Source organism: Malurus melanocephalus, unplaced genomic scaffold (assembly GCF_030028575.1).
Source record: "Malurus melanocephalus ecotype Western Australia unplaced genomic scaffold, MMel_1.1 scaffold_253, whole genome shotgun sequence".
Classification (NCBI taxonomy): domain Eukaryota; kingdom Metazoa; phylum Chordata; class Aves; order Passeriformes; family Maluridae; genus Malurus; species Malurus melanocephalus.
Genome location: NW_026623485.1, coordinates 245,826 through 260,378, shown reverse-complemented (window position 1 = coordinate 260,378; position 14,553 = coordinate 245,826). Strand labels below are relative to the sequence as shown.

At 44.2% G+C, this 14,553-nt stretch overlaps 1 protein-coding gene across 9 annotated transcripts; it reads left to right on the top strand.

Annotated features, from left to right (window-relative positions):
* Positions 1 to 6: 6 nt before the first annotated feature.
* Positions 7 to 14,547, top strand: SLC45A1 (solute carrier family 45 member 1). Of its 9 annotated transcripts, none has more exons than XR_008965946.1 (9): positions 7 to 2,943; positions 3,966 to 4,058; positions 4,480 to 4,704; positions 5,715 to 6,454; positions 7,584 to 7,737; positions 8,852 to 9,028; positions 9,698 to 9,903; positions 9,974 to 10,418; positions 14,280 to 14,341. XR_008965946.1 is itself a non-coding variant. In XM_057375620.1 (9 exons), the coding sequence occupies exons 2-9, from the start codon at positions 2,541 to 2,543 to the stop codon at positions 10,253 to 10,255; spliced, it is 2,280 nt and encodes a 759-aa protein (XP_057231603.1). In that variant the 5' UTR covers positions 7 to 908; positions 2,531 to 2,540; the 3' UTR covers positions 10,256 to 13,869. The 9 variants fall into 9 exon arrangements, 8 of the variants coding, with proteins under 8 accessions (XP_057231603.1, XP_057231604.1, XP_057231602.1 ...); XM_057375620.1 differs by lacking the exon at positions 14,280 to 14,341 and having other exon boundaries at positions 7 to 908; positions 2,531 to 2,943; positions 9,974 to 13,869; XM_057375621.1 differs by lacking the exon at positions 14,280 to 14,341 and having other exon boundaries at positions 7 to 908; positions 2,516 to 2,943; positions 9,974 to 13,869.
* Positions 14,548 to 14,553: the final 6 nt, after the last annotated feature.

The following is a 14,553-nucleotide window of genomic DNA, read 5'->3' as shown; positions in this document are numbered from 1 at the left end:
GCGGCGCTGCTGTCTGTGGGGTTTGTGGAGCGCTCGGTGCCCGACGCAGAAAAATTGGAAACAGATTCTGCTAAAACAGTAAACAGTTATTTTCGGAGAAGCGGTGCCCAGGACGAGCGGTGAGGGCAGGCGACCCTGCCTGCCAAGCACATTGCCTGTGCGCACACGTTTGTGCGGACAGCAGAGTCAGCATCGCCTTCCAGATTGTGATGTGCGTTGGAATAACAAACCAACGTATTTGATACACGTATATTGTTGGTRTAACAAACGTCGAGTGCCAAGAATTACAAATAACTCTTGATAGTGAAGCTGACAGCCACACTAAAGGAGAGGTTTCCTGCTTTGTTGCTATTGTGATTGCCAGGTAGATTCACCTAAGGGCATGTTTGAGATGTCTTCCTGTGAACAACCAGTAAGTTGTAGAAAATGGGTGATGAAGAATAGAGGCTCAGTTCGTTTTACACTGATTTTTTTCTGCTGGACCACTGGCGTCCTGTCAATAATAACCTTTCATTCAAAGTAATTGCAGATCACCATGTGTATTTTTGAGCCATGCATAAGGGTTTTTCCTTCTGTCACTAAAACGTTGCACTTATGACTTGGAATGCAATCKCTTTGTAATACCCAGTACAGACCAGGAATGTAAAGGAGGATCTTGTATGAAATTTATCTAATAGATGGAAATAAGGAGATAACACCCTGTGCTTAAATGGCAAGGTATAATAGTAGCAAAAGAGACTGCTAGGGCATCTTCATTGTCATGGCTCTGTGAAAGGGTTGTTAGAGCAACTGCTGTGAATCTAACTGGGTTTTTATTATGTCTTCTTTCAGGTATTTCCTCTTTTTTAACAAATTGYCATTGTGAGGAAATTACTTTATCCTGGAGGCTGATAAAGGTGCTCTGCAAAGTAAGTACTCTGCTTGTGAGAGATAGATCATAAAAAGTTCTCAGTAATTTGCAGAAACTGTCAAGGGGAACACTGGTACAGACATCTTCATGAAGTCTCCATATGCTTCTCTTTCTGCTGGTCCCTGTGTGGGTTTGTGGCCAATGAGCTTTCCCAGCAAGATGCAGCTTGCTGTYGGTGCATGTGAGGTGAGGGTTGTCAAGGGAATTATGAAGTGTCTGTTCTCTCTTACATGATGTGCATCTTACTCTGAAGAGAAGCAGTCTGGAGGAAACACTGGAGGATACTGTATTGTGCACTGTCTCTGGATCCTTGCATGTAACTGGGGGTTGGCTCTCTGTCAGCATCATCCATCAGCTCAGCAGCTATTGGGTCAGTGTGATGGTAAACATGGGCTTATGGAGTTCTGCTTTTGGTGGTAGTTTGGGGATATGCAATAAATTGTGGCTTTGTGTAGACTAAGGGCTACAGGAAGAAAGAYCAGTGTGTGAAATGTGGTGGAGAAAGAAGCAAAAAAATGAGACTTAAGGGAGTTCTGTACAGCCAAAGAGTAGAAGAGCTGGGAGTTTTTTCCCCAGGGGAACTGTAATCCGTAAAAGTAAGAGGCTTGTTTTACTCACTAGCATGCAGCTGTGAGGGTTTTCAGAAGAGAGACGGGGTGATGTGGAGCCATCCTTGTGCAGCAGCAGCTTTAGTCCGTGGGCAAGGAGGCATAAAGAAAAGGTCAGCCTTCACTCATGAGCAGTTTCCATTTCTGGCAAAAAGAGGCAAGAAATCACATGTGGTTCGTTATGCAGCAGATCTGTTGGCATCTATCAGATATGCTATTTTGGAACCCATTTTGGCTGTTTTTCCCACCACGCTGCATGCTTTGGCTACAGGAGTGATTCTGATGAGATCCAAGGAGCCRATTCAGCACTTGAGTACCATTAAGCACTGAAAGGGGAGTAGCAGTTCAGAGGGTGGATTTTGGGGTATGTATCTTCTTCTCATGATTCAGTTCCTTAGGATTGACCCTGTCCTTGCAGTGGAGATATCTTTTCTGAATTCAGAAATGGAAATAGGAATAAAACCAAACTTGGTCATTGAGAAAAAGGTTTTGCATTAAATCTTGGCCCTAGCTCATCTCAGGCAGCAGGAGTAGTAGGGTCAATAGCAAAAGGATTTTTTACCAAAGTGTTTTCATATTGCAGCAAGGGTCTGGAMTAACAGCTTTGTGTTATTGTAAACTTAGACTGAGATGGTGATTTATTTTGTTATCTTGAGTGAATTTAACTCAAGTGAATTCTACATAAATGTAAACCCTTTGCTGACCCATTGGGAACTGGGAAGTGTGACATGTTTGACTGTTAATTGTTTGAAGTATTTCAGTCTTAATCCCCCGTGATGGTAGGCAATACCTATGTAAGCTGGACAGTACCTCTGGTGTCTCATTTGTGCAAGATGCAAAATGCCCATAAAACACAAATACCTTGAGTCAAGAGATGGAAAGAAGAGCTTGTAACTAACAAAAAGACTGCACTCCATATGTGAAAAGTTGAGAAGTGATTTGAACTTCAGTAAAAGAAATTAAGAAGAGTGTTTTTACTCAACCATTTTGTTCTGAGCTATTTGTCTTCCAGACCCCTACCCATGATGATTCCACCATCTGCTCCAAGCCCTGTCAGCGATGCTGCACTCTTGTCAGGTGTGGCTTCTCAGGAAGTCTGGAGGTCGCCTGTTCCGGGCTATTCTGGACTGGCCACACGGCACATAAGTCATCGGGCCAACAACTTCAAGAGACATCCAAAAAGGAGGAAACACATCCGCCCTTCGCCGCCACCGCCACCMAATACCCCATGTCCTATTGATCTGATTGACTTTGGGGATCTTCAGCCTCAGAGGTCATTCTTGGAACTCCTGTTCAATGGGTGCATCCTCTTTGGGCTTGAATTCAGCTATGCTATGGAAACAGCCTATGTKACCCCTGTGCTGCTCCAGATGGGACTTCCAGACCAGCTGTATGGAATGGTGTGGTTCATCAGCCCTATATTAGGTAACTTTGCTTGGTGTGTTTCTTCCCTCTTTATTTTTTTCCACTACACTTTTTTTTTTTTAAATTTAAATTTTTCTTTTTGTGGTACCTCAGCTGTTTATGAGTATATTCTCTCAAGGTTAAGAAGCACTAACCATAATTTTAGACAAACAAACCAGAGAGTAATTCTTGGTGTRYCTTGCCTGAAATAAGCCAAATGTGMTCGAAASATCTATTCTTTTAATAACTTCTCAACCTCTTCAGACTTGTGTGAGGGTAAGCTTTGGTTGGTCTATTCCTGTATTTAAAAACAAGCCTAAGAAGATCAGTGTATCCATTTATGTCCCTATGGAAAAAAGCATACTGATACAGTTTTCAAGGGTGTGTGAAGAAAAGCAGAGTGGGATTGATTTCTCCTGATTGACTTTCTGCAATAAATGAGGTGTTCCAATGATGAAAGACTATTGATCACTACTGATATGGGCCCTGGATTGCTTGCCTTAGCATGGAGGCAGGGCTGGGAGTGGATCCATTACTATGGATACCACTTGGAAAATTTTGTTCTGCCTGTTCTTGTACTCACAACACGTGCTTCAGAAGAAGAGATARGCCCCTCCTAGCAGGCTGGCACAGATTAATCCTGGCACCTTTCCTCTTTGCATATTTGCTTCCTGCTGTTTAACAAGCTAATTCTGCAGGAGATCTCCCATCTAATATGGGATAAATGAAATAGCTTGTAAGGAATAGAGTGCTTAAGAAYGTGTAACTTTTACTCTGACTCTTCACCTGGGGTCAAACTCAGTGTTAGTGATGCAGAGTGAAGTGCCCTGCAGTGAGCAGCAGCACATTATGTCATTCAGTCCCTGTCCTGGGCAATGCCAGGCAGTGTGCAGACTGTGCCCCTGGGTGACCAGTGCTGGCTGGGGATGTCACTACACTCTGGTGTCCTGTCTTTAAGTGCCTTTTAAGGTGCACCTGTTTTAGCTTTTCTGTGAGACAGRCTTGTAGAAAAATCCTGTTCATTGGTGATTCCTTTTTTCTAGGGTTTTTGCTACAGCCCTTGCTGGGAGCGTGGAGTGACAGATGCACATCAAGATTYGGGAGGAGAAGACCTTTCATTCTGGTCTTAGCAGTAGGTGTGTCTTTTTGAAATGATGGGCATAACACTTAAAAATGTGCATCTCTCTTCTGTGACACTCYCTGTGGCACTAAGCTGACCAAAATGCTCCTGAGGTGTTGGGTATTGTGRGTCTGAAGAAGGGGGTGAGTGACACTGAGCTGATGCTTTGGCACATGGAGATCCTCACATAAAAGCTTCCCAAAGTCTGAAGGGATGATGTTTGGAGGGTCAAGAATGTGGATGTTTTTGGCCAAARCAAACTGGACATTTGTTAAGTTTTAGTAGTAGAAAAGGATTATGTGTGTCTGTAAGCCATGCTCATTTCCTAGTGCTTGCTGCAAGGCTGTACAGGTAGAATAATGTTTTTGGAGCCTGAAGCTTTGCAGGCTTCTTTTGCATACAGACAGTGACTGATTTTGATTTGGTTTTGTTCCCAGGAGCGTTGCTTGGGCTCTCACTTATGCTGAATGGCAAAGATATAGGGAGTGCCTTGTCTGACACTGAGAATAACCACAAATGGGGGATCATCCTTACGGTCTGTGGTGTTGTCCTCATGGACTTCAGTGCGGAYTCAGCAGACAATCCCAGTCATGCCTACATGATGGATGTGTGCAGCCCCGTGGATCAAGACAGGGGCCTCAACATCCAYGCTTTGTTAGCAGGTATGTTTTCTTGGTGCTGCCTGTGAGATGTGAACCCTAAGTAAACAAGCTCTGCTGTGAGAAAGCAGGGTGTAAATCACTGGTCTTTTCCTGAATAAGCATAATGATCAAATACTGAGAGAGGTATCACTAATTAACTGTGAAAAAAAACCCCACTTTTTTTGCAAAACGCTTTTGTAACTACCACAGCTCAAACAAGGTCCAGTCCTGGGTTATTTGTCTGAAGGTCCCTCACATATTTTGTAACACCAATGGAAACAAAATTATCCCTTGAGGGAGGAGGTTTAGCTTCCTGCAGGCATGGAATATGTGTCTTTTAGTTGCTGTGTTGGAGGCGAAAGTGCATACTGATGCTGTGATTCCTCACTGCTGCCATCTTCAATTGCTGTACTGCCCTGTTCTGGAGACTATTCCACACTCTTGAATGTGTTTGTGAGTAAGAGAGGAGAGTGTTGTAGGCTTTTACCATGTGAATGGAGAAAGAGAGGTGCTCTCAAAACTCCCATATTCATCAGTAGTAAAGCAGTGGCAGTTTTCCTGCACTGTCTACTCAATCCTGAGTAATGAGCTTGCTGCGCTTCTGAAGTGATTGGATCTGTCTTGGATGCAGTTAGATCAGCGTTCCTCATATGAGGAAAATGGATTTTCACTTTCAGGAAAACAGTCTTAGCTGAATGATTGCAGAGCCTTGTCACAAGGCTGGTGGACACTTCTGTTTACGGACTGAAATAGCTAAAGGTAAGGTGTTTTGTTCTTGGCAAAGAAAAGTTATAATTTTTAATTATTTGTATCATCACTTTCACAGCATTTTCTCCCTCTTTCTGTACCATGTTGGTACATCCAGACTGTWCTTGTGGCACAGCTGTGTTTACAAGTACATTTGAAATGAAAAGGAGTCAAATGGTAAAACAGAAATGTCAGATTCTACTCATGATTCGTTAGAGAAGTGATGCTGTTGCTGTGCTGCTACATGGATAGGGAAGATAATCTTAGCTCTGTTTTTCCACCAGGTCTTGGAGGTGGCTTTGGTTATGTTGTTGGAGGAATACACTGGGATAAAACCAGTTTTGGAAAAGCTGTAGGAGGGCAACTTCGTGTCATCTATGTCTTCACCTCAGTTGTACTGACTATTGCTACCGTGCTGACTCTAGTTAGCATTCCAGAGAGACCCTTAAAGTCCTCTAACAAGAAGAAAAAGGTGATGAAAAGTCCAAGTCTTCCTCTCCCTCCTTCTCCACCTTTCTTCTTTGAGGACAATGTAAATGAAAACTCTGCTTCTAATAACTCAGCTAACTTACATGCAAGTTTTACAAGTCCCGTTTCCCCCATGAGCCCACTCACGCCAAAATATGGGAGTTTTATCAGCAGAGACAATTCTTTGACGGGAATTAATGAGTTTGCATCATCTTTTGGGACTTCAAATATTGACAGTGTGCTTATAGACTGTTTTACAGGTGGGCACAGTAGTTACATGGCACTTCCCACTAGTTTGTCCAGGCAGCCTGTCAGTGTCAGCCTTCCTCGGGTKCCTGATGGTTGTTACCATGGAGCAAATGGAATTCTGGAGCCAGGGGAGAGCAGCTTAACCTCAGGSCCTGACAGTGATGTACTGAGAGTGGGCTCGCTGGATGCAATAAAGCCACGGTCATCGGGGATCTTGAAAAGACCTCAGACYTTGGCCATTCCAGATGCTGTAACAGGACAATGCCCAGAGAATAACAGAAGAAGAAATGTAACTTTCAGCCAACAGGTAAGAGCAGGAAATCAATGATATGACCATGTAAACATGAGCATAATTAATCTCTTCATAGTTTTAAACGTGTGGTGCACAAGTTATTCATTAAAGACTCTTGTGACAGCTTCCTCATAAAAGTCATTATGGGAAGAGCACACCTGCTATGAATGTATCAGTAAAGTAGTGGGCAGAATGTGATTTGTGACTGACAGGCTGTCAGCTGCCTTTTTTAAGGTGGCAGAAATGGGAATGTCCCACTCTTAACTGGGCCAGGTGTGAGAGTTAGGTCAGTATTTTTAGTCCTGCTTCACTACCAAGGGAGCTACCACATGAAAGCAGAAAAGGTCACATTTTTATTGAGCCTGTATCTTCCCTTTCCACAGAAAGACCTGCAAAATAGGGCCAGGGATAGGATTCTCCCATGAGCTTCTCCTTATGGCAGTCATTACATCTGGCTCCATCAGGGAGGGGAGCTTTCCCTTACTGAGGGATAAGACTCTGACCTCACCTCCCACTGTTGGTGATAACTTGGAATGTCTGAGACCTCTGCATGCTGGCCCATTTTTTTATGATCTGGGATGAGGTAAACTGTCCTATGTTACTTTTTTGTTTGGTTTGGGAATTTATTTATTTATTATTTTAATTTTTTTTGGGGGGTGGTGTTTTTTGTTTGTTGTTGCTATAGTTTGACCCAGTTTGTGAGAGCAGACTTCGTTAGGGCCAGGATTTTACATACTGGGCACATTGAGGTTGAACATCAAGGATAGCAAGCAATAAGAATGTGTTTCAATTAAACCCATCCTCTTCCTCCTCAGTGTCTCTAAAACTTCAGGATCCATATTCACTCAAAAGTGGGCACAGCTCCTATAAATRCAATCGAATTTATGCATTCCTGCCGTGCCTGTGCATCTGGATGAGGTTGCCAGGTACTTTAGTGAACTGTTTCAAGTACACTGAAAGCTACAGGGCAGTGTTTCCATTTGACACTAKTCAATACACTTCTTAATCTCCAAGTCAACATACTCCAGCAGCAGCGTTTAACTTTGAGATGATCAGATAGCTGTGCAATATTGCGTACATCTGCTTGAAGGATGTTTGTGTTCCCCTTACTGTGCTTGTTGACCTGGCAGTTCTTACCCTGCAGGTTGCCAATATCCTGCTGAAYGGTGTGAAGTACGAGAGTGAGCTGAATGAATCAGGAGAGACCTCGGAGCAGCCRCTCTCCGTGAAGCTGCTCTGCTCCACCATCTGCCACATGCCCAAGGCTCTCCGTAACCTCTGCATCAACCACTTCCTAGGTACTCCCAAAGGGCCACCTTGCCTTCACSAGGAAGTACTCTGCCTTGGGTGATCCCAAGTAGAGTATTTTATTATATTATTATATGATTATATCATCTATTATTGTATTTCAGTATTTTATCTGGCACTGCAATGGCTGCTAACTAGAGACAGCTTGATTTTTTCAATATACAATTACCAGTAAGGTACCCTTCTGAKACTGAGTTTCTTAGAACATTTAGAAAGGAAAAAAAACCCAAACACCCCAACAAAGCAGTAAAGCCTGTGTTCCTATAAAGGGAACAACAGCTTAAATCAGCATATTTTCAGTGGAATGTTCAAACCAAGCAGAAAGATGAGATTAGTTGTATTTCCATGCTTACATCCTGGGACTAGCATTTACTTTCCTCCCCGACCCCAGTTCACGTACAGGGGTCCCAGAGCAGGCCAAGAGGAGGTKTGGAAYGTGGCATTGCTCCTGTAASCAGTATAGTGCTACCTTTACTCTTWACCAATTTGTGTGACTGGTGTTTGGGAAGGGCTTGCAAATCATTCCAGTTTACATAAAATTGAACAGAAGGGACMAGGTAATTAATACTCGCTGTCTGTTAAAGAAATTAAGGGATTGTCTACATCCATGGCCTTGGTGCCCATTTGTGAGTAGAGTTTTTAACTGTGTCAGAGGCACTCCAAAGGCTGCAGCCATGCCTAAGAAGCACTCCTTCCAGTCCTATGTGGGAGGATAACAGCAACCTGAAATTACTGTGGGATGAGCCACTCTGTTAAACTGAGTGCTGTGTCCTGTCAGAACCTGAAGGCAGCTCAGACTGCTGTCATCTATTTTTCTGTCTTGCTAAACCAGTATTTTGTGGCCTTTAGTCAGCCTCTAGGATTCCACTTAGGAATTCAAATGGTAAATCTTGGTCTTTAAAAGCCTGAATGTCTTTAACAAACATTGCAGCATTATGCATGGGGAGCAGCGGGTCTCAGATAAATGTGGCTGGATGTTATGTAACTCTCAGGTTGCACAACCTGTCCTAGGGTGTGATTTGTAATATAGCTGATAACATCCATGTAAGCRTACAAGGGAGAGATATTCTGAAATCCTAATAGGTTGCTTCTCACTTCTTTCAGGGTGGCTTTCATTTGAGGGAATGTTGCTCTTCTACACTGACTTCATGGGAGAAGTAGTGTTCCAAGGGAACCCAAAAGCACCTCACAACTCAGATGAGTATCAGAAGTACAACACTGGGGTCACCATGGGCTGCTGGGGAATGTGCATCTATGCATTCAGTGCTGCTTTCTATTCAGGTACTTGGTACAGCCCTCTTAACTACTGCTGTGGGAAAAGACACACACATTTTTTAAAAGTGGAGTTTCTGCAACAAGTAGCCCAGTGTTTATGTTGCATATAGCCTACGACATGACCCAAGTGCTGAAGCAGAGTTCTTTTTCACCCTATTACCTCTGCTAGTTAGCTGACCTGCACTGACAGCAGGTGAGGTCAGCAGTGCAGTGAAAACACATCTCGTTCAGGATGTGATTCCTTTCATAAGTGGCACTTTCGATACACCTTGAATCCAGCAATATTGTGGTCACCACAGGCACAGTTCTGCACACCAGAGCACCCAGTGCCTGTGTGTCCCAGGCAGAGCACTCAGTGTCMTGTGCCATCCTAGCACTTTGTCATGTGTGCCATGCCTCTGCCTGCCCACCCCCACCATTCCCATCTGGGACAGGGGCCCTGCCAGCCTTCAGCTCTGCTGTGCCCTCTGTGCAGATAGGGCAGAATGCTGCATTGTGGCAGAAGAATTTGGAAGGGGTCCTTGGCACTCGAGTGCAAGCCACCAATTCCTCAGAGGTGTAGTGGTAGCCACTGAGATGTGGCTGCCTGACCAAAGGTGGACCCCTCAGCCCCACTGACCGGTGGCAGTGGGGAGGGCTGCAGTTCACCCCGAAAGCTGTACTATTTTCTTGCAGCCATGCTGGAGAAGCTGGAGGAGCGTTTCAGCACACGGACGCTGTACTTTGTGGCATATTTGGCCTTCGGGCTGGGCACAGGCCTGGCCACGCTCTCCAGGAACGTCTACGTGCTGCTGTCCCTGTGCGCTACCTACGGCATCCTGTTCGCCACGCTCTGCACGCTGCCCTACTCGCTGCTCTGCGACTACTACCAGAGCCGAGAGGTGAGCCCCGGGCCGGGGAGGGGCCAGGAGCCCCCTGGCACCCCCTCATTCTGTGGCTGTGTCCCCRCAGTTYGTAGGCTCGCAGGCGGAGGGCACGCGGCGTGGGATGGGCGTTGACATCTCCTTGCTGAGCTGCCAGTACTTCCTGGCGCAGATCCTCGTGGCCCTGGCCATGGGGCCGCTGACGGCGGCCGTGGGCAGCGCCAGCAGTGCCATGTACTTCTCCAGCCTGGTGTCTTTCCTGGGCTGCCTCTTCTCCTCCCTCTGTGTCACCTATGAGCTGCTGCCCCCGGAGGAGCTGCCACCTGCCGAGGAGCAGCGTCCGCTCCTGCCCCGTGCRCGGAACGAATAAACGGGAGATGCTGCCACAGCCTCTGCTGCCTCGTTGCTTCACCCTTGGCCTCCCCGTCGTGACAGAATGGGCTTGTGCACCCCTGGGACGGCAGCAGTGGGCTTGGCAAGTGGAAAGAAAGGTCTGCACTGGCTTTGCTGAGCTTTCTCCCGCCTGTGGGAAGGTGAGGGTGAGTCAGTGGTGCCTGGCACTGCTTGTCCTTCCCCTCAGRTGGCACAGGCCTGTCCGTGCCCCTGGGGCCACAGCAGCAGGAAGTGGTGGGGCCATTCCCTCCAGCTGCCTCGTGGTGCTGTCATCCCAGGGATGACTGGTATTGTCCAGCATGAGGCAGGAGACCTGAAAGTCTGGTGCCTGGGCAGGACAGCCACACTCTCTCGAGTGGCAGAGCTGCTGAGCTGCATACCCTGCTGCAGAGACTGCCACCGTGGGAATGGTGACCTGCCACTTTGGGGGGCAGAAGGTAAAGAGCAGCCTTGGTCACCAAGGGCAGTGGTGGTTCCTGAGGCCTCTGCACATCCAACCTGCAGCCTCTGCCCATGGCAGGCCTGGCTCTGAAGGGTGATTTTGAGAACTTTGGAAGGCTGAGTGACTGGTCTTGCTTGGGTGGTGCAAGTCCTCTGTCAAGTGCCATGGGCTTCTGGGTGCACAGAGSTCCCACCAGCAGAACTGCTACAAGACTCCCCTGTGGGCTGAGAGCACCGTGGCCTGGCTCCCACATCCCTGTCTGGAGGTCCTGGCTGTGCTCTTGGTGATGTTTGCCAATACGTGCGTATTTCCTCCCTCATTAGATTTTTAATTAAGACTACAAGGGGTTGTGATGATTTAGCAGGAACATTTGTCCATAATCCAACTTAGCAGTTGTCCATAACCCAGCTTTGAGGAGAAAGGTCTTTTCCCATCAACCTCCCTTSGGCAGAAGGTTACTGTCAAGTTTAYTCTTAAGAAGAATMATTTGTATGAAAGCCTGTATTACATCATTCTTGTTTATACRGTTTTACCTTGGGACATTCTGAAGTCTATTCAGGGATCAGTGATTAATGCTTGTCAACTAGAGCTGCATYTTCCACAACTCAGTGAAACCAGTAAAAGGGCTTTGGGTTTCATTATCTGTGAGATTTCCTAATTATTCTGATTTTAGAAGGTGGTAATATGTGAAAATTTGTACAAGTTCTAGTTAAGGCCAGGAAGTAATTTTAATCCAGAAATAAACTATTTCTAAAATCCCTGTCAGTCTGCCTCCGTATTTGGGTAGGCTGCCAATGTTTCCCAAGGCTGATGGGCATTTTGSTGTTTAGATGTGCTGTGCACAGCATCCCTGCAGAGATTGTAYGTGCTCAACTGGTTCCTAGACTCAGAAGAAAGGTTTTCTCTGGAGAGTCACTCCTTTTAAATAAGTTGTACTTCATTGTTCACCTAAGTTTATTCTCATCTGCCAAGGTGAAATAATTTGTGTAATCTTTAGCTGTTGTGGGTTATTGTAATCCAGTGCTGAATGCATAGTACTTACCTTGTAAGAACCCCTCATTTTTATCATCTGCTCCCAAGTATTACTTTTTAGAAGCAAGTTTCATGTTAYTCAATATTGACTTAAATAGAGGAATATTACTGAAATTATGAAGTCAAGCACTCAGAGACAAAGGRCTGTCAGCTGTCAGATTGATAAGTACATTCATCTTTCATTTCTTTGTCTGGGCTTACATAGTGTCACATCTGCAGGAATATCTGTGCCATTTCCCTTATTACTGGACAGCTGTCTCCAAGAATGTTCAGGACAAAGCTGGGACAAAATAGCATGAGGAATGACATTTAGCACTTCTGATTTCTGACAATCTAAAGATTTGACTTTGGAGAACTTTCCTTGTTAGTCTGCTTTGTAATCTTAAATTCTCTTCTCAAACTTTTAAACTAAAAAAATATTTTATTTTTTTTTATTTGGTCCCCCCGGCTAATGTGGTATTGGTTCTTTATTTTTTTTCTCCTCTTAAGTTTTGTGACCAGGGTTATTGCACTAAATGGATTGTGAGCACTTTACTTTTCCAGGTAGCTGGAGTTGCAGATCATTTAGTTGCAAGTGAAAATTTTCAAAAGATTCATTAAATCAATGATAATGTTTGTCTCCATTTCCATCTGTAAATAATATGAACTATGTTTATATAGGTATAAAACTATTGCTATGCCTGTATGCATTGCCCAATAGACTCTATTACATTTTCTATTTTATGGGACATGGACTTTTATTTTGCATAGATATTTATGTAGTGGTATGTACACAGTACTTTTAARTCAACATCAGTGTGTGTTAATTTGGGGCTTTGAGCAATATTGGTGGTATCTGGAAAAAAAAAACCAGAGCCTGTCACCATCATGCAAAGTTGGAAGTTGTACCAAATCCTCAGAAGTAACTCTAAAGAGAGGCATTGCTTACTTGCTTGTTCTCTTCCTTTGTCAGACACCTTGTAATTTACAGAAATTACTGTATGTGGTCACTGGTGAACTGTGAGCTGGAACGTGATGTTTCCTTTCTGGAATCCAAATGCGTCAAATATTGTCTAAATTTGCAAGTCACTGATTAGAAAAAAAGAAGCATGAGTTTAGGCAGGAAAATGATTTTATGCTGTGCTGTTTTTCAGTGATGCCTAAAGGTTAATTTTGATTAAGTCCATATCATTAAAGGTTGCTTCACTGCAATTATTTGTGAATGTTTGTAAATGTATTTATTACACATGTACAGAAGCAGGGGAAAGGGGGAGAGAGATGGAGAAAAGACGTAACCAGTTTTCACATGTTTGTAATTAAGCTATTTGTAACCTTTTCAGCATGTCTGCAGTTCACTCAACCTCTGCTCTATCTCTCAGAACAGACAACCTAATGATTTCAGAAATTCTGCTGTTCTTTGATTGGAAAAATAAGTCTTTTCAAGAATCAAATAGAATAAAATTGTGTGTATATATATATATATATATATTGTATGTATCTATGTATATATAAAGAAAAACTATATTGGGAAGTATTTAAGAGTTCTCTAGTCAATTTATTTTCTACAAATGAAAATAATAGTAATTAAATGTTTTGCACTCTATAGGAGATACACTTTATTTAAAAAATAATTTATGTAAAAGGTACCTTTCTTAATGTATGTTCTCCCTCCCTGAGACTGGAAGACAGCCTTAGGAGAGAGGAGAAACTTTTAGATGCCATTATCATAAACCACCCAATGGACTGCCTAAGTGTAATACACATCTTGATAACTCTTGAGAGTACCWGGGGCTGAAATGCCAAGGGAGATCTCCAGCATCTGTTTATCTAAATGGACATATCCCAAACCTGTGGCTGTTATTTCATAATGATTCATTTAGGCCCAGCTTTTCTGCAGGGAAGGTTTTTGTGGGTGTTCACTGGGGAAATGGCTGCARCAACTTTCCATTGCTGTTCCTGTGCCCCAGGCTGCTGTTCCTGGAGCAGGGTCAGTGGGCAAATTTCAGCAGGAAAGACAGCAGAAGCTGCAGGGCAGCAGCACTGGGACAGGCTGAAGGCCCTTTACTAAAATCCTTACTTGGTGTTGTAGTCCTCACTGTGTCTAATAGGTTTGAAGGTTCTGGGAAGGCAGTGTTCTATTCTGTACAAGAAGTTTTTAATGTTAAAAGCCTTGTCAACACTCTCTGTCATATACCCCCTGCAGAAATGGTAAATACATGGAATAATGAGAATTTGGGGTRATTGCAGCTTGCTGTCTCATACCCCCAGCCATAGTGGTGGCCAGGTTCTCTTTAGATCTAAAAAGCAACAGCACAGTCCAATACCCAGAGAGGGTTAACAGTTAACAAAGGGAAGGTTGCTTCATCCAGTGTGRAACATGCAAGTCCAGGGAGCACAAAGAAAGCAGGCAATGAGTAATATTAATGAGATGAATTCAAATACAAGACATGCACAGAGTAGCAGTCTGCAGGCTGGGGTGCAGCCTGCAATGGGGTGATATTATTAACCCTGTATGTAAGCTTGTTTGTTTTGTTCTTGCTTTTTCTAGGATCCAGGGATAGCTTTCTCTCAAAAAAGRATAACAAATCTTGTTGCAACAGCCAATGGAACAGCCAACAGAGGAAACCTCAGCACCAGAGCAGAAATTAAAATTTTGGGCTGCGTGAGTACAATGCTAACCAAGCTTAGCTTGACTTGAGCATGAGGAATGTAACAGTATTACTGTCCCTGCTGGAGGTTCGAGCTTCACCCACAGCTTTCTTCAAGCCTGGCTTTTGCTGTGTGCCAGCCTGATGATTCCCTACTCTGCTCCTGCTTTATGT